Below are 19,024 nucleotides of genomic sequence, written 5' to 3'. Positions count from 1 at the left end.
ATAACATCAACCCAGACTGGTTGCTGCATTGCTTCCTCGAAAGAAGAAGGTTCGATCACTACACACTCCCCAATCAGGGCCATGTAACCAGTGTACCGCTCGGTTGATATCCTATGTCTGTGTTGAGAGGATGGTTGTGCCACATTCTCTCGTGCATCTAACATCAACCTGTCAGCTTCCCTTGAGCATTTCCGCCCATCTCTAGAAGACTCTGCGTGAGTGGATGTCTCCACTACCGGATCCTCTACATGCAGCTACTCCGCATCATTATGAGGGTCCTCCTCCTTTGGAACCAAACGTTCCTCCTCTGCATGCAACTTGAGCTCCCTCTCAAGTGATACTCGCATGGATTTCTACTCGTCGAACTTCAGATCTCTGCGCACCATTGTCTTTTGACTGGTAGGCAAGAACACCTGATAGTTGTGGGGTGTATCAGTGTAGCCCACAAGTATCCCCAACTCAGCTGTTGGATATAGCTTCTTGCCGGTATCTTTGGTCACATGACAATAAACCAATGATCCAAAGATCCTGAAGTGACTCACATCTAGTTGCTTCCCGAAAAAGGCCTACATTGGTGTCTTCATCCCCAGTATATGGTGCAGATTTCTATTCTGTAATATATTGTTGTATTGCATGCCTCATCCCACAAATGAAGTGGTAGGCTTTGGTCATGCAACATCGCTCGAGCTGCTCCCACAATCAATCAGTTCTTCCTTTCAGCCACCCCATTCTGCTATGGGTTATGGGGTGACGTAAACTCCTGTTTAATTCCTTCTGTTACGCAGAGGTCCTTAAACTGCTGGGAGACATACTCTCCACCCTTATCGCTTTGCAAGGCTCTTATTTCTTTCCAAATTCTTTCTCTGCAAAGGGTTTGAACTCACAAAACCTCAAGAAGGTCTGATCCTTCTTTTGCATAAAGTAGATCCAACATATACGAGAAAAATCATCAATAAAAATAACATAGTACCTTTCTTTAGTGGTGGAGGCTATAGAGAATGGGCCACATACATCTGTGCGAACTTGCTCCAGGATTTCTCCATCTCTATTGTCTCAATCTTGAAAGGAATATTTCACATACTTACCCAAGGTGCAACCTTTGCATGTATCCACTCGATCTAGTTTTCCCTTGGGTACTCCAGTAGAAATGATCCGGATTTAAGCAGGAACGCAACAAATTACAGAGATAACCATAAATACAGGGATGCAATAACCATAAACACATAGATGCAGCGGAAATAATGATTCATTTCATTAATGGAAAATACTGAATACAACCAGAAATGGAAATAAACCAGCTAGGGCGATGGTAGCTATCTCTGAGAAGAGATGTGCGGCTACATGCCTCTGAACTGTTATCAACTGTGTTACAATGAGGCTCCAAGGCCTATTTATTGTTGAGAAACAATGAAAAAACCCTTCACATCCCGAAACCTAACCCTAGAAGATGAAATGCCAAATTGTGGGCCCCGTTTGGGTAAATTGGTACATCAATTTCCCGGGGTCGTAACTTTGGCATACGATCTCCGTTTGACGTGTATGATAGCTCGTTAGAAAGATCTATCCGAGTACTACCACTTTGGGAGGCAACATCGGTCCATGGACCCATGTTGCCCTAGAATCCCAAAAAAACGTCGTTTAGGGCCTCAAAACGGCTCCGGAAGTTCAGGACCCGAAAAACTGCTAAAAATAGTAAATTGTGCTACAATTTAGGAAACTGAAAAGACTGAAAGAGACAGTTGTGGGGGTCCAAATGGGTTGGTGGGTGGCCACCAACATCCACCTGGATCATTCCTCCCCCCTTAGGAAGCAATGGTCCCCATTGCGTTGAGTTCCTCCATCTGCTGAACTTGTCCTGCAATCTCTGATGTGTCCAGTGATGGTGGGAAGCATGGTCGATGATGGTCCACATTGAATACTCGGTGCAAGCAAAGGAATGGAGGAATGCTGTGCTTCAAAGCATTGTTGCCCATAGCCTTGGTACTGTTGTGAGGACCATGTCGGAGTGGTCGGAGCTTCTGATGGGCTCTTGTAAGGCATTCTTTCTGCAGATGTAACCAGAATTTGTTGCCCACCTGAAACTTGTGTGGTACCCATGTGGGTGAGGAGAAGTTGTTCCTGTGTTTTATCATGACCGTATCCCTTTTCTGCTGCTGCTGCGTGGAGGAACCCTTTGCAGGGGTCATGGATGTAGCAACGATCTTCCCCTTACTTTGGGAGTGAACCAGGCAGATGAATTTCCTGGTCTGTGATATGAGCTTGCTGCCTTTCTTGGTAGTGATCAAAGATGTGGCGGTAGGTGGGACTACCTCCGGTATCCTGTATAATGAATTATTCAAAGAAATAATGACAGCACGAGGCCTTGACTCATACACAGCATGTCGCCTCCACAAGTATGGTTGGCCTAATAATACATCGCAAACATCCAGAGGTGTAACATCACACAATACCTCGTCTGTGAAGGGTTTGATGCTGTAGGGAAGGCGGCACTATTGGCGAACTTTTAGATCTCGTCCTTCATGAAGCCACCCGATACTATACGGCTGTGGGTGTGGTGTAGTCGGTAGGCCCAACCGCTTCACGACCTCTGCTGAAATGAGGTTCTTTTGGCTACCACTGTCGACAATGAATCGCAGTGGTGAACCCTTCACCCACATCTGTGAGTGGAAAAGACGCTCCCCTTCCTCTAGATCTGCAGGTTCATTATTCTGGATCTTGGCAGTGGCAACAGTGGCGCTGGGATCCGCATCAATGATCTGCTTCCCTTTGCAATTCCCCTTGTCGGGTTCTGGCTCAGGGTCAGAACATGCATCTGATTCGGAAGCCTTCAACTCAGCCACCAGTGACTGCTTGGTCCGACACTCACTTGTGTTATGAGTGGGACTCTTGTGGAGCTCACACCACTTCCCTGTGTCCTTCTTCGACTTCATGGTGTTGTTCTTTTCTTGCGGCTTCGACGGGTTGTCTTGGGTCACCCCGCCTTGGCTTTGTCCTTTGGGCTTCGGATTTGCAGATCCAAAGTCTCGCTTCTTCTGTTTGAACTTTTGCTCGATTTTGACAGCGTATCGGTATGCTGTGCCGAGTGAGGAGATGTTCAAGAACACCATCTCTTCCTGGATGTATCTGTGTAGACAGCCACGGTATTTGAGTACCAGATGCAGCTCAGAATCTTTGATACCCAACTGTGTGCGAAGGGTATGAAAAATGTTTGTGAACTCCGGCACATCTTGGTCTCGTCCCTGCCGCAGTGTGGTCCATTTGATGTATTTGTCCTCATAGCTTCCGACAGGGTAGTACTGCTCCTTGATGGCATCCCGGAACGAATCCCAGGTGGGTGCGACTGAAAATAGTGAGCCAATACTTTCATCCTTCTGCTCGCAGTAGGTTTCCCACTAGTCCTTGACATGGGAGGCTGCTTTGAGAAGAGCAAAAACAATCTTTTCCCGACTCGAAAATTCATGAACAGAAAAATAACCCTCTAGCAGATTTAACCATTTATCTACGGCATCTGCGTCTATCTGACCCTCGAATATGGGGATTTCAAAATTAACTTGTACCTTAAAGGGTGTGGCGTTTCCAGAGTCGCTGTTGGAAGTCGATGCGTCGCCTCTGGGTAGCCGCTGAAGGATCTGCGCAAAGCTATCCATCATCGCGTTCCTTTGCCTCTCGAGCGCTTCTTCAAGCAAGATTTTGATAGGATCTCCTGCCCCCTCGTCTTTCTTCTCATCCGCCATGGGAGGCCGTCGGGATTTGCGAGGCTGGTCTTGCAATGGTTCGACCAGTTCAAGCCCTAACTCCTTATATCCCGACCTCGTTGGGGACATGCAAAGAAAAACAGAGAAAAAGCAGACCGCTCTGATACCACTGATCCGGATTTAAGCAGGAACGCAACAAATTACAGAGATAACCATAAATACAGGGATGCAATAACCATAAACACATAGATGCAGCGGAAATAATGATTCATTTCATTAATGGAAAATACTGAATACAACCAGAAATGAAAATAAACCAGCTAGGGCGATGGTAGCTATCTCTGAGAAGAGATGTGCGGCTACATGCCTCTGAATTGTTATCAACTGTGTTACAATGAGGCTCCAAGGCCTATTTATTGTTGAGAAACAATGAAAAAACCCTTCACATCCCGAAACCTAACCCTAGAAGATGAAATGCCAAATTGTGGGCCCCGTTTGGGTAAATTGGTACATCAATTTCCCGGGGTCGTAACTTTGGCATACGATCTCCGTTTGACGCGTATGATAGCTCGTTAGAAAGATCTATCCGAGTACTACCACTTTGGGAGGCAACATCGATCGATGGACCCATGTTGCCCCAGAATCCCAAAAAAACGTCGTTTAGGGCCTCAAAACGGCTCCGGAAGTTGAGGACCCGAAAAACTGCTAAAAATAGTAAATTGTGCTACAATTTAGGAAACTGAAAAGACTGAAAGAGACAATTGTGGGGGTCCAAATGGGTTGGTGGGTGGCCACCAACATCCACCTGGATCAAGAAATTTGTTGCATGATCTTCAAGGCCCCGTGGTGCAAGTGGCCCAATATTCTATGCTATATCATGCCAACATATTGGCTCTACACCACCTCTGCTTTGGAACTCAATGTAGCACAGTCATTTACGTCTAGCTTGTAGAGATTCTTTACTAGAATCCGAATTCACTTGGTTTGTCCAGTGCTGATATGCCTCAGGAATTCCTTTCCTTTACTAAAGACTACATCATAGCCTTTATCTTCTAGCATAGAAACGGACACAAGATTCTTCTTCAGACCCGATACATACTTTACATCAGTGAGGGTGAGAGGAGCTCCATTCTCCCTCTGAAACACAACTGTACCTTCACCTGAAACATGGTACTTTCCATCATTTCCCATATCGATGCGCATGTGGAGATCCTTCTCCTCTAGGGTACTAAATATATTCTTGTCACCTGACATGTGGAATGAAGCTCCACTATCCAGGTACCAAACACATCCCACCATGGATGAAACCATGCATGCGATGAGAGAGAAATCCAACTCAAACTATGAGGCCAGTGCCTCACCATATGATCCCTTCGAGGATCCTTTCTTGGATTTCTTTAGTGGACAATTCATAGCATAATGGCCCACCTCATGACAATGAAAGCATCACACTTCCGATTTGTCAAACTTCTTCCCACCATGCGAAGAACTCGATTTGGGATGGGACGCCTTCCCTTTCCCTCTCCTAGCTTTAATCGCTAAAGCTAGATTTTCTTTATCATCTTGTTTTGATGAGGATCCATCTCTGGTGCTTCTTCTTATCTCCTTCTGCATCAGATCCAACCAAAGTCGTTCCCAATCTGGTAGTTTCCCTCTTCCATTTACCGAGTCTTGGTAGCTACACCAGCTCTTAGGAAGATCGAGGAGAGCAAGACTCACCATGTCATTGTTAGCAGTCGTGATCCCTACACTTCCAAGCTCATCCCTGCAGGTGGTGAGATTGGTCAGGTATGTTGAGATCATGTCTCCCTTTTCACACTTGATTTTCTGAAGCTTGTCTTTCAGCACCAGCTTCCTTTTATCGTTGTTGTTCTGATATAGATCCTTCAATGTTTTCCACATTGAATACGGTGTCTCCTTCCCATGGAGGCTTGAGACAACGTTGTCTCGAACTCCCTCCAGGAGGATTCTCCTCGCTCTAGCCACACATTTCTTCCATTCTGCCAATTCTTGGGCATTAGCTGCTTCGGGCTTGGGGACTTCTTGATCAATGAATTCCTTCAAACTGTTTTCCTCTAATACCACTTCCATGCGATCCTTTCAGGCTATATAATTCGAGCTACCATCAAGGGCATACTCGAGTCTCAAACTGCTGAACGCCATTGGTGAAATTGATATGTGATAAGAACTCGATTTCTATAATCCGGAACTTGAAACTTAGAACTTCTCCCTTCTTGTATATTGTTCTTTGCTTTGATCACCTATGCTCCGATACCATGTAGAAATTCCCACTATAGATCACCTGATAATGCAATATACTAAAGCAAAATACTAGATCTACTTCTACAACAAACTTTGTGGAAGCTTAATCAATTTGAGCAAGATCAAATAGAACACATATAACAGAGAATGAGAAATCATACACATGAAACACAGAAGAATACTCTAGGAAAGCCTCAGCTAAAAACCCCAATCTCTGCATTATCATACAAGTGAAAATAGTCCGGATTACATAAAGCCTTAGCTCCGAAGCTATCCAACTCTCAGTACAAAACCTCAATACAGCTCATAGATTGAATAGACACAACATATGCATTCCCTCAATCCTCCAAGCCTCCTATTTCCTTGCACAATTTTTCTTGGGATTCAATGATGCCACCCGTGTGAAGTCTGGCCTCATACAACTCATTGAACTCAGAAATAACTGCACAATCCTTAAGGAATGAATTCCTTTTGCATGCAATAGATATTCACAATGGAATCTTCCTGCAACTGATAGTACACTGTCCCACCATTTGATCTCAACTGGGTCTCTGGCAGAACTGACATGCATGCATGCATTAACTAATTGAACTCATAATTAGTTCCTCCAACTGTTGGAACTAATCTAACTGGACTTAGCTTAGTTAACTGGCTAACTAATTACAACTCAAGATTACAACTCATCCTTATCTCTTTAACTAAGGGATAAATTCCTCAATCAAAGGAATAACTATTGCATGTCCTCACACAAACTTCGTGTTTGGTTTTCCTCAACTAATTAACTCAAGATGAATTAATTAATTATTTTACAAACAACTGCTAAGATCAAATTCGAATTTTAATTCACAATTTTAGTTCACGGATTAACTAAAATTGGAATGTATCCTGAAATGCTATTTATAGCAATGCTATTTTTAACACTTTTATATTTAGCATTTCTTGTTGCTATTTTCAACAAATTGCACTAACAATAAACATATTAACTTAGTTTCATTAAAAAAATTGATTTCTCTTTAGACATATCATTTAATCTCATGAACCTTTTTCCTAGGTATTGAGATCATGTTCTTATAGAATCATTCTGACATTTTTTTTTTCATAAGATCAAATTCTTGGACTTCTTATATATATCTTTCCTAAGGAATCACCCTTTTGAAAGAAATATATCTTCCTTTAAGCTAATCTTTACTTTGTTTGAGCCTACCAAACACCATTATTTCTTACTCTCCTCTCATGAACTAACCTAAATTCCTTCTCCTTTTCCCTTTTAACCATCACAACTTTCGAAATTTGTTCAACTTTTAGTCCTCCAATGATCTTAACATAACAATCAATCATATTCTTTTATTGGTTTTACATGTTTTCTTCCTCAGTAGCTCCTCAAATTTTCACTTTGTTGTCATATGCCTAACTTCTTGTCTTCCCACACAAAAACGTTTATGTTTCCCACATACACCGTTATTTTATGCCTACTTTATCTATTCTTTCCCTTCTTACCATTATTCCTACTTCACTTCTACACACTCAATACCTATAAAATCTATATTTTCATGTACATATAGGTAATCCTACATAAATATGAATATATCAATAATCAACTATATGTGAATCACTTATATGTGTCTATCATGGGGACAGAGAAAAACAACATTATCAATACAACTTATTTGTGTTCTTCCTATTGGGCATGCATCAGATTTGTTATTGTGTGTTTATTAATATGTTTTCATTCACAAAAATGTGTGTTTTACGTGTCTCAACTCATTTTGCATATGCATGATTGGGTTATTTCATAGTTTTGTAATAATGTTATCATCCATATACACAATTGCATGGATACTCTACTCATGTTAGCATTTATATTCCTTTTTTAATGCATTTTTTTTCCTTAGTCACATATAACTATCAAGGATATGGAGAACATTGGTTTTTACCAAACATGGGTGGCTCATGTTAATTTTTAATGTAATTAAATTAACAAAATTATTTGCATTTTAGGAATCATGTGTGACTCATGGCTTTTGTTTGAATAATTAATTAAATTCACCTTAATTAATTAGTTTGACATTTTAGATGTGAGATTCAAGGTTAAATTATTTGTATTTTAGGAATCATGTGTGACTCATGGCTTTTGTTTGAATAATTAATTAAATTCACCTTAATTAATTAGTTTGACATTTTAGATGTGAGATTCATGGTTTTTTTAAGTATAATTATTTATATTAAAATCTCATTACTAAACAACTTTATTGACCAAAAACCACTTCTTTTAAAATTAACATATATTCCATATTTCAAATATAATATCAATATACATTATATTTGATTTCTAAATCCAAAAAAATAAATAAGCTTTAGAATTATTTCATAAATGTATTTACTTTTATTTTATTACTAAAAGATACATCCTTCCTACTCAGAAAAGGAAGTTTTTAGAAAAACATACATTGTCTATCTACCTTCAAGTGGGACCCATTAAAATCAACTTTCCACTATTGTTGCAATGTGCCTAACTTCTTGTCCTCCTACACAAAAACTCTTCTATTTCACACATACACACTTATTTATCCCCACTTTATCTATTCTTTCTCTTCTTACCTCTATTCCTACTTCACTTCTAGACACTAATTACTTATAACATCTACTTTTCAGGTACATGTAGATAATCCTTCATAAATATTAATATATCCCTAATCACCTATATGTGAATCACTTATATGTGCCTATCATGGGGATAGAGAAAAACAACATTATCAATACAAATTATTTGTGTTTTTCATATTGACCATGCATTAGATTTGTTATTGTGTGTTTATTAATATGTTTTCATTCACAAAAATGTGTGTTTTACATGTCTCAACTCATTTTGCATATGCATGATTGGGTTATTTCATAGTTTTGTAATAACGTTATCATCCATATACACAATTGCATGGATACTCTACTAATGTTAGCATTTATATTCCTTCTTTAATGCATTTTTTTCCTTAGTCACATATAACTATCAAGGATATGGAGAACATTGTTTTTTACCAAACATGGGTGGTTCATGTTAATTTTTAATGTAATTAAATTAATAAAATTATTTGTATTTTAGGAATCATGTGTGACTCATGGCTTTTGTTTGAATAATTAATTAAATTCACCTTAATTAATTAGTTTGACATTTTAGATGTGAGATTCATGGTTTTTTTAAGTATCATTATTTATATTAAAATCTCATTACTAAACAACTTTATTGACCAAAAACCACTTCTTTTAAAATTAATATATATTCCATATTTCAAATATAATATCAATATACATTATATTTGATTTCTTAATTTTTCTAATTAAGAATATTAATTAAATTAATTCTATTTTATAATCATGTGTGACTTATGGTGCTTCAATAGTTAATTAAAGTCATATTAATTAATTAAACCAGTTCAATGAAGTACTTAATTAATTCTATTTTATAATCATGTGTGACTCATAGTACTTGAATAGTTAATTAAAGTTATATTAATTAATTAAACCAGTTTAATGGAATCTTTAATTAATTCTATTTTATAATCATGTGTGACTCATAATGCTTTCATAATTAATAGTTAATGAAAGTCATATTAATTAATTAAACTAATTTAATGGAATCTTTTGAACGTGGGATTCATGGTTTTATTAAGTATTGTTATTTGTATTATTATCGGTCCGAGTTGCTATATAACACGATCCCCTTCTGCTTTATCTCCACCCATTCATATTATTTCTGTGAATTATATCGACGAGTTATTGTTTTCTTTAGTTATGGCACGAGCGACCCTGTTTCTATTTCTGTTCGTGGCAGCCTTGTGGGCTTTATCGGTGAATGCCTCTCCTGCTGGATTCACAGACAAAGACCTGCAGTCTGAAGAAAGTCTGCGACTCCTTTATCATAAGTGGGTGCTTCAGCATGGCTCAACCAGAAATACATCGGATGAGCGATTCAAAATATTTGTAGAGAATGTGAAATACATCGACTCTGTGAATAAGAAGAATCTTACGTACCATCTTGGATTGAATCAGTTTGCAGATATGACTGAGCAAGAATTCGCTTCGGCCATGGGATGCGTTAAGAATTTCGGATTCAGTGGGGACATGAGTAGAGTGAAGAATGGATCATTCAGTGGGGACATGAGTAGAGTGAAGAACGCATCATTGGTGAGCCAGTACGTGCCATCAGCTGTGGATTGGAGAGACAGGGGAGCAGTAACTCGTGTGAGGAATCAAGGGTATTGCGGTATGTATGGTGAGAGAAATAATTTCAATTAAGATATTACTATTAATAGATACAATTGACAGAACATAGAAGTACTGAGAAATCTTAATAGAAGTACTGGAAAATCTTATGTTTTTGAGAAGCAAAAATTTGTATAGAAAGACAGAGCAGGGGATCTGGTGACGAGTAAGTTTTTGAATTTAGAAACGGAAATGTGTGGCGAACACGAGATCAATACCAATATATTGTCTATTTTTTTGGCCTTGGAGGAAGTTGTTGGGCCTTTGCAACTGCAGCTACTATAGAGAGTCTCTACAAGATACAAAATGGAAGATTGTTGACCCTATCGCCGCAGCAATTGCTGGATTGCACTGGCACGGGAAACGATTGCAATGGAGGGTACTTTCACGATGCCTTCAACTATGTCCGAAAGAGACGGAATGGCATAACTTTCGAAGATTACTATCGTTACGAGGGTTTTCAGCAACGGTGCGATGACGCAGTGGTGAGATGGAGTTTAAATGGATTAGGATTTGGATTGGTTTTATAATTTCTAATATCTTAAATTTTGAAGTCGTAGAATCATTTCCTCTTATTTCTTTTACGAGAGGTTTTAACTTTTCGCAACTAATCATATTTACAATATTAAATTGTATGGACTCTATATAATTAGGCAAACAAAATATTTTGGAAAGTTTGTTAAAAAATTACTTAAAACATAATTAGTTTTTATAAACAACAATATATTATTTATAATAATGATTTCATTTAATTTGTAAGACAATTAAATCATTGTTTTGTTTATTTTTGATGTAGCTTCCTCGCGGAGCAACTATTAGGGGTTTTAAAAGGGTTTATGGTGAACCCGCTCTCCGACTACAAGTAGCTAAGGGACCTGTAGGCGTAGCGGTAATGTTTCACACTAGAGAGATCCAAAATTATAGAGGGGTAAGTGGTTATGATTCCTTATATTGTTTTTTTAGAAAAAATAAGAAAGAGACGAATAATCTAGCAAGTGTAACTAACAAAATTTTGTTTGTTTGTTGCGCAGGGAGTATTTAATGGTAGATGCAGCAGAGAATTTGACCATTCAGTGGCAGTGGTTGGATATGGACAAACAAGTGGGTGTTCCAGGTGCCTAAAATATTGGATAATAAAAAACTCTTGGGGAAACACATGGGGAGAACAGGGATACATGAGAATTTTACGAGGCACTGCCAGCGAAGGAAAATGCAGTATTGGCAAAAAGGCCACCTACCCATACTAATAATGCATTGGCATTGAATTAGGTGTTGATCACATTATCAAATAATGATACCAATTGGCTTGACAAAAGTTTGGCAAATTATTATACAATAGTGTGAAAATTTACCTTTTATTTTATTAAGCATAGGTAAAATAAATTCTTAATTTATTTTGTAGAATTTTAATACTTCATTTATAGTATTGTATTGCATTATTGATAATATATTAAAATAATTTTAATTAGAAAATTTGTTGTGTTTTTGTAAACTTTAGATGGAAGTATGAAAAGAATAAAATGATGAAAACTATTCATGTCAGTTCTAAATTTAGATTTATTTTCAAAAACAAATTAATTTAGCTATATATTTCATTTATGTATTTTTTTGTTATTTTGTTTTATTTTCGATTCATTTAAAAATATATTTATAATTTTATGACAAATAACTTGCTATTGCCTTTAGAGGTGCTCTACAGTATAGGGGTAGATAATATATGCATAATAGTATGCAAAGAAGAATGTGGAAAATGTGTGGACGTAAAAGCTAAGAAAATATGTAGTTTCTCTTGTAACGAAAATATGTAGTTTTTCTCTTAGAATGATTACATGTAAATCTTGTGTGTTAAATGTCAAGTCACTTGTCATTTTCTTGAAAAGGGATATGTGCTTAATTGCATTGTGATAGTAGCTAATTTCTAAGTTTCTTGTGAAATAATTATTATGCATTGCATGCAGGATACAAATAGCTAATGATGTGCTTCTAGGCACATAGATATTCATTTCTAACTTTCTGGAAGAAAAGCGTATGTTTTATATACCCATAAATATAGTTTCATTTTAGAAAAGGTGTGCATACTTCATGTATGAAAATGATGGCTTTTATGAGAGATCTCTTGAAAATAAAAATAGAGATTCTTTCCTTAAAAGACACATAAGAATAGTGTTCATACAAGAACAAGAATCCATACTTTTTTTATGAAAATATTATGTGCATTGAAGTAAAATTAATTTGTGTTAGGGAAAACACATGTTGCATGCACATAAGGGTAGCTATTGTGACATAGGAAATATGATTTGGTGTGTACGTAGAGGAAGTATTATGTTGACTTTCTTGTAAATAATAATAAAAGATGTTAACTTTCTTGGAAATATTAATCTCTTGGAAAGAGTGTCTTGCTAGATGAGTTTGATTGATTTCTTGATTTTAGTGCATGAAGGGTTAAGATAACATTGTTATTGTTTTTTTTTATTTTTAAGCTAAAGATGGGTATCTATATTAATTTATTGAAAGAGAAGAATGAGAAATTTACATATAGTAAGATAGAGAAATGAGGTTATAATGATTTCTTTTAAGAAAGAAGTATGTAATTTGTTACATGAAATGAAGGTAGTATTCTAGAGAACAGAATATAGCATACATCAAAGAAGCATTATTATGATAAGTTATGGGATGCACTAAGGAGTAGCCATTGTGTTATAGAGGTATGTTCTTTGTATGGATAGAACTATTGAGCCATATTTATTTAGGAAAATGATATGTGATTACTTTATGCTAATGTAACTATTATCTTAGTTTCTTGTTCAATAAAATGTGTAAGCACATGAGATTTGTGTTAGCTTTCATTAGAAAGGGTATACATATGCATGCAGGAAGAGACAACAAGTTGTGTTAGTTTGCTTTACATGTTTGTAGGCATCAAAAGTAATAGCTAAAGAACTAGCTCTTTTGATAAAGTTTATGTAAATTTCCATGTAAGGAGATTATAACTGATGTTATAGTTAATCCCTTCAAAGGAATGCCTCACTGTTTTTCCCTCTAAGAATTTGTGCCTACGCGAAGGGAAATATTAGTTAATATTATTATTTATAATTGTAATCATGATATCAATGTTGGCAGGGAAAGATTATATTTAACAATGTGGCAGGTATAGAATTAATGGTCCATGCAGATGAGTACGAGTTGGGGGATCGTACATAGATGGAGCAATCATGCCATAAAGATGTAGCATGTCGCGATATGTAGTTAAAGGGTTTCATGGAAATTGTAATAGCCTTTAGCTAGTTATGAGACATTTTAATGATATTTAATTGTAATATTTTATAACAATGGATAAGGGATGGAATCTCTTATAATCCATTGAGTGAGTGGATAAGGGATGGAATATCTTATAATCCATTGAGTGAGGGGTGAAAACCCTCACGGGCGTTTAATAATAAGATTAAACGTTTGCTGGTTTTCACCCTACGGGTTTCCAGGGTATATCAATGTTCAATGGTGTGATTGCCTTTTGTGTTAGATTGATGGTGTTAAATCATTGATGATGTTGATTCCTTATTAATGTGGTAGTCATAATGCCAAGTATGTGATTAATTATTATGGTTAAGGAAATCATGTAATGGATGCAAGGTTCATCAGCTAATTTATGTTATTGTACTACAATAGAGAATGTTATTGTACTACAACAAAGGTTGACAATGGTTATGCAACTTACTGTCCTCTATTGAAAATTACTTTATGTACTAATAAACATTATATATAATGGATAATGATGAATGTGGAGTTGAGATTTGGATAATTACTTGAAGGTAAATTGTATAAAAAAAAAAATAATTCTAACTCCCTGCTTTTAGATGTGAGGTTACGGGGGAATGGTACAATGTAATGCTTAACATTTAACATTTGGGTCTTATTGAGGAATCAATCTAATTATTATTATGTATAAACAAAATATAAATTTAAAATATGAAGAGGTTTGCAAACACTCAAAAAGAGGTACTATGGTAAATACATAAAAATATTTCAAATAGGATAAGGAATCAACATCTAATTGCCCCTAGAAGGGCTGAATAGCCTAGTATGGGTGTAGATCTCACATAAAAATGTAAATGTAAATGTAGATGTAGATGTAATGTTTAACATTTAGCATTTGTAATATAATGTCTCCCCTATTTAAAAATCAATCTAATTATTAGTATGTATAAAGACAATATAAATTAAAAATATAAAGAGCTTTACGAACACTCAAAAAAGATCTATGGTAAATAAATAAAATATAAATAAACTAGAGATATGATAAATAAATATAAGTATAAATAAACTAGAGGTATGATAAATAAATAAAACATCCCTTTATATTTACAAAAATTCAAAATATATGTTTTATTTCGGTCAAGCCTTTGGGCCAAATACCATGGAACATATAATTATTAATACCATAGGCCAAATACCATATTTATAAAAGAGATATGTTAAATAAATAAATATAAAAGAGCTATAAAGAGGTACGATAAATAAATAAAAATATATCAATTAGGATTAGAAATCAATAGCTAATTATATATCAAGCCTAAACTCAAAAAATATGTTTTATTTAGGTGAACCCTATGGGCCAAATGCCAAATACCATGGGTCAAATAATTATTAATACCATGGGCCAAATACCATATTTATAGAAAAGGTATAAAGAGGCATAATAAATAAATAACAAAATAAATCAGTTCGGATTAGAAATCAACAGCTAATTATATATCAAGCCTAAACTCAAAAAATATGTTTTATTTAGGAGAACCCTATGGGCGAAATACCATGGGTCAAATAATTATTAATACCATGGGCCAAATACCACATTTATAAAAAAGGTATAAAGAGGCATAATAAATAAATAACAAAATAAATTAACCAGAGGCATGGTAAATAAATAAAACCTCTTTATAATTACTAATAGGGTTTATTGAGGTGACCTCTACGGCCAAATTATTATTAATACCATACAGAAAAAACTTTATTAACCCTGGTATTAATACCAATATTAAATATATTATTATTAAATCTAATATTCATATTAATATTATTAAATTTAATAGCTTTGGATTAATGCAATATTAATTTTGTTATATTATAATATACATTAAAATATCATGATATATATTAACTCTAGATATATATGGGAAGGAAGAACAAAGACATAGAGTGATAGAGGTGGAGAGATAGGGGGAGTGACAAGGGAGAGATGGAGATAAACTTAAGGATAGGGGAGAGGAGAAATCAAGAAGGAGATGAGTGAGAGATGTAGAGAAGGGTAAGAGAGGGAGACACAAAGATGGAGGGGGAGAGAGAGAAGGAGAGTGAGGGAGGTAGTGAGATGATTGAAGAGTGGAGAGAGAGAGAGAGAGAGAGAGAGAGAGAGAGAGAGAGAGAGAGAGAGAGAGAGATGGGGTAAGAGAGAGAGGAAGGTAGGAAAGAAAGGGAGAGAGAGGACGGATTAGAGAGAGGAATTGCAAGAGAGGAGGAGAGATGGAGGGAAGAAGAAATACATAGAGAGTGAGAAGTGGTGGGAGAGGGAGTGACAAGGGAGAGATAGAGAGAGAGAGAGAGAGAGAGAGAGAGAGAGAGAGAGTATGCTTAGGGGTGAGATAAAGAGACAAATAAAGAGAGATATAGAGAAGGGGGGTAAAGAAGGAGAGAGGGATGGATATAGTAACATAGTTGGAGAGAGAGAGAGAGAGAGAGAGATGGGGGAAGAGATAGGATTGGAGGGAAGAAAGAGAGAGAGAGAGGGAGGATTGGAGGGAAAAGAGAGAGAGAGATAATGAGAGACAAGAATTGAAAGAGAGGAGGGCAGTCATGGGGGAAGAGAGATGATTGGAGGGAAAAGAGACAGAGTGATGGGGGAAGAGAGAGGGAGGTAGGAGAGAAAGGGAGTGACAAGGGAGAGATGGAGAAATAGTGTGTATGTTTGGAGGTGAGAGAAAGAGAAAATAAGGAGAGGTGGAGTGAATGGGGGAGAGAAGGAGAGAGGAGAGAGGGAAGGATATAGTAACATATTTGAAGGGTGAAGAGAGAGAAAGAGATAGAGAGAGAGAGGATGTGAGAGAATGGAGAGAGGGAGGTAAGAATAAAGAAATACAAAGAAAAAGGTGGAAAGAGAGAGAGAGAGAGAGTGATAAGAAAAATTCATAGAAAGGGAGAGAGGACAACAAGAGGGGAGAGTGGTAGAAGTGGGGGAGATGGAGACAATGGGAAGAGAGAGAGAGAGGGAGGGAGAGGAGGAGGGAGGGATAGATAGATAGATAGATTGGAGAAAGAGCATGTATGTTTTGGGGGTGATATAGAGAGACAAAGGGATATAGAGATATATATGGAAAGTGAAGAGAGGGAAGCAGAGAGAGATAGAGAGAGAGAGTGGGAGGGAGAATGTGATTGATAGATATCAAGTGAGAGACCACATGTGTTGGGGGGGCTGGGGGTTGAGATAGAGAGACAAATAAGGAGAGATGGAGGAAGATATATATATGGAGGGGGAAGAGAGGGAAGAATATTTATTGCACTACATGCATTAATTTTAGTTTATATGGTGATTTCTAATGCTATTTCATTGCTTACACTAGATGCATTGATTTTAATGTAGATGTTGATTTCTAATGATATTTGATTTCTTGCACTAGATGCATTGATTTGAATGTAGATGATTTATAATCATATTTGATTGCTTTGTCTAAATGCATTGATTTCAGTGTAGATGGTGATTTCTAATCCTATTTGATTTCTTACACTTGATGCATTGATTTCAATGTAGATGTTGATTTCTAATAATATTCGATTGCTTGCACCAGATACATTGATTTAAATCTAGACGATTTCTATTCCTATTTTATTTCTTGCACTAAATTCATTGATTTTAGTGTAGATGGTGATTTCTAATCCTATTTCATTGCTTTCACTATATGCTTTGATTTCAGCCTAAATGTTGATTTATAATCATATTTTGTTACTTGTACTAGATGCATTTATTTTAGTGTAGATGTTGGTTTATAAACCTATTTTTTGGCTTGCACAAGATGCATTGATTTGAGTGTAAATGTTGATTTCTAATCATATTTGATTGTTTGTATTACATGCATTGACTTCAGTGTAAATGTTGTTTTCTAATCTTATTTCCTTTCTTGCATTAGATGCATTGATTTTAGTGTAGATGTTGATTTCTGATTTGATGTAATTGGATGTATGATGGTACATTAACTTTAAGTTGATTGGATTACTATTGTGCATTGATTTCAGTGTAAGAATAAAATATTATTGAGAATGTGCATTGATTTTTGTGTTATAGTAATTCAACCTATTAATATTCGAGAGAAAGAGGAACAAATTATGATGTTTACTATAATATCTCGAGCTAAATATTTAAATGGTTTATGATTTAATGTGTCCTTTTCATATAATCGATATGGAAAGACGACAAAAGTAACAAGGGTGACAATAAAATTAGTAGAAGAAAATAGTTTGAGATTAGTCACCTATTTGTAATTTACTATGTTCTTATTATTCACATTTTCTATCATTCAACACTACATTCAAAATTTTAATTTCATCATTTTTCATCATTAAAGTTCATCAAAATATTTATCATCTCAACAACCTAAGGTAACTAAGAAAATTTAAAATTAAAATGACTAGATTAATCTGAGACATATTTGTCATATTATATTAAAATTAGATGATTTTACATATTATTGATAAAATCAATCATATGTTCATTAGATTTTATTTGGCCTCACACAACTGAAACCAGCTTAGATCCATGTTAACTCCAGATCTATGAAGTGCCAAGAGGGATAAAATCTCTCGAGGTGGAAACCTTTCCTTAAGTTTTGCACTCAAAAATGAGTTTTGCACCTCAAGAGATTTGATTCCTCTCGTGGCTTGTTATATTTTTTTTTCCACAGAAAAAACCTTCCTTTTATTAAAAAATGGATTACATATTATATGTAAGCAAAACCCGAGACTTTATCCACCAGCATTTAAAGGTAGAGAAGTCTCAGCCGACTGATAAGGCCGCTCGCTGAAAAAAAACGAGCTACCATGAGGAAAGAACTTCAACCAAAAACCCATTCTTCGCAGGAAGCAGGTTCACGCGGAAGCAACCGCCGCCCGGCCTAATATGAAGACCACGGAATCCACAGTAAAGACTAAAAGGATTCAGGCAAACAGAGAAAAAGAGGAAAACTAAACGTTGCCTGGGCTTCCACCAATGGGGAAAACGGCCCAAGAAAACGCCAGGAAAAAAAAAACAGAGGGGAGAAAACCATAACGAAGGGAAGAAACAAAAACGAATTATTTACAAGGCCGATGAAATGGAATATTAAGTTAAACAAAGCTGGGTTGTTCGACAGATTGAACCACCCCGTTTTCTACCTCCGAGACCGACCATATCCCCATCTCCAGCTCAACGCCTGCTTTAGAGAGACGATCCGCGTCAAAATTCCTTTCTCTGTAAATGTGACTAAGAGAGACCTCCATGAAGCGACTCCTAAGGCGAGAAACTTCTCTGAACAGAGAAAAAAGAGTCAGATTGCTGCAACGCTGAGCCCCGTTAAACCACTTCACGACATTCATGGAATCCCCGAAGATCTGAGCTTCTCTCACATTTCTAAAAATGAGCCAGCTGAGAAGGAGATGAAGGGCTTTTAATTCGGCAAAATTGTTTGAGCCATGCCCCAGACCTATTGATGCTTTGACAGCCTTCTCCTTTGAAAAGTGGATGATCAAACCAGCGCCACATCGACCATTAATGTCCGAAGCCCCATCGA

The 19,024-nt window shown here is 36.4% G+C and overlaps 1 protein-coding gene across 1 annotated transcript; it reads left to right on the top strand.

Annotated features, from left to right (window-relative positions):
* The first annotated feature begins 9,705 nt into the window (after positions 1-9,705).
* On the top strand, positions 9,706-13,415 carry LOC149183638 (KDEL-tailed cysteine endopeptidase CEP2-like). The gene is made up of 5 exons (XM_089415022.1): positions 9,706-10,215; positions 10,464-10,699; positions 11,011-11,142; positions 11,246-11,296; positions 13,335-13,415. The coding sequence occupies exons 1-5, from the start codon at positions 9,744-9,746 to the stop codon at positions 13,413-13,415; spliced, it is 972 nt and encodes a 323-aa protein (XP_089271148.1). The 5' UTR covers positions 9,706-9,743.
* Positions 13,416-19,024: the final 5,609 nt, after the last annotated feature.

The sequence above is a fragment of the Pinus tabuliformis genome, chromosome 3_2 (genome assembly GCF_031772625.1).
Source record: "Pinus tabuliformis cultivar Carrire ecotype Pingquan chromosome 3_2, CPIR1, whole genome shotgun sequence".
Classification (NCBI taxonomy): Eukaryota; Viridiplantae; Streptophyta; class Pinopsida; order Pinales; family Pinaceae; genus Pinus; species Pinus tabuliformis.
Note: the sequence above shows the minus strand (reverse complement) of the source record. Positions and strands in the feature narration are given on the sequence as shown.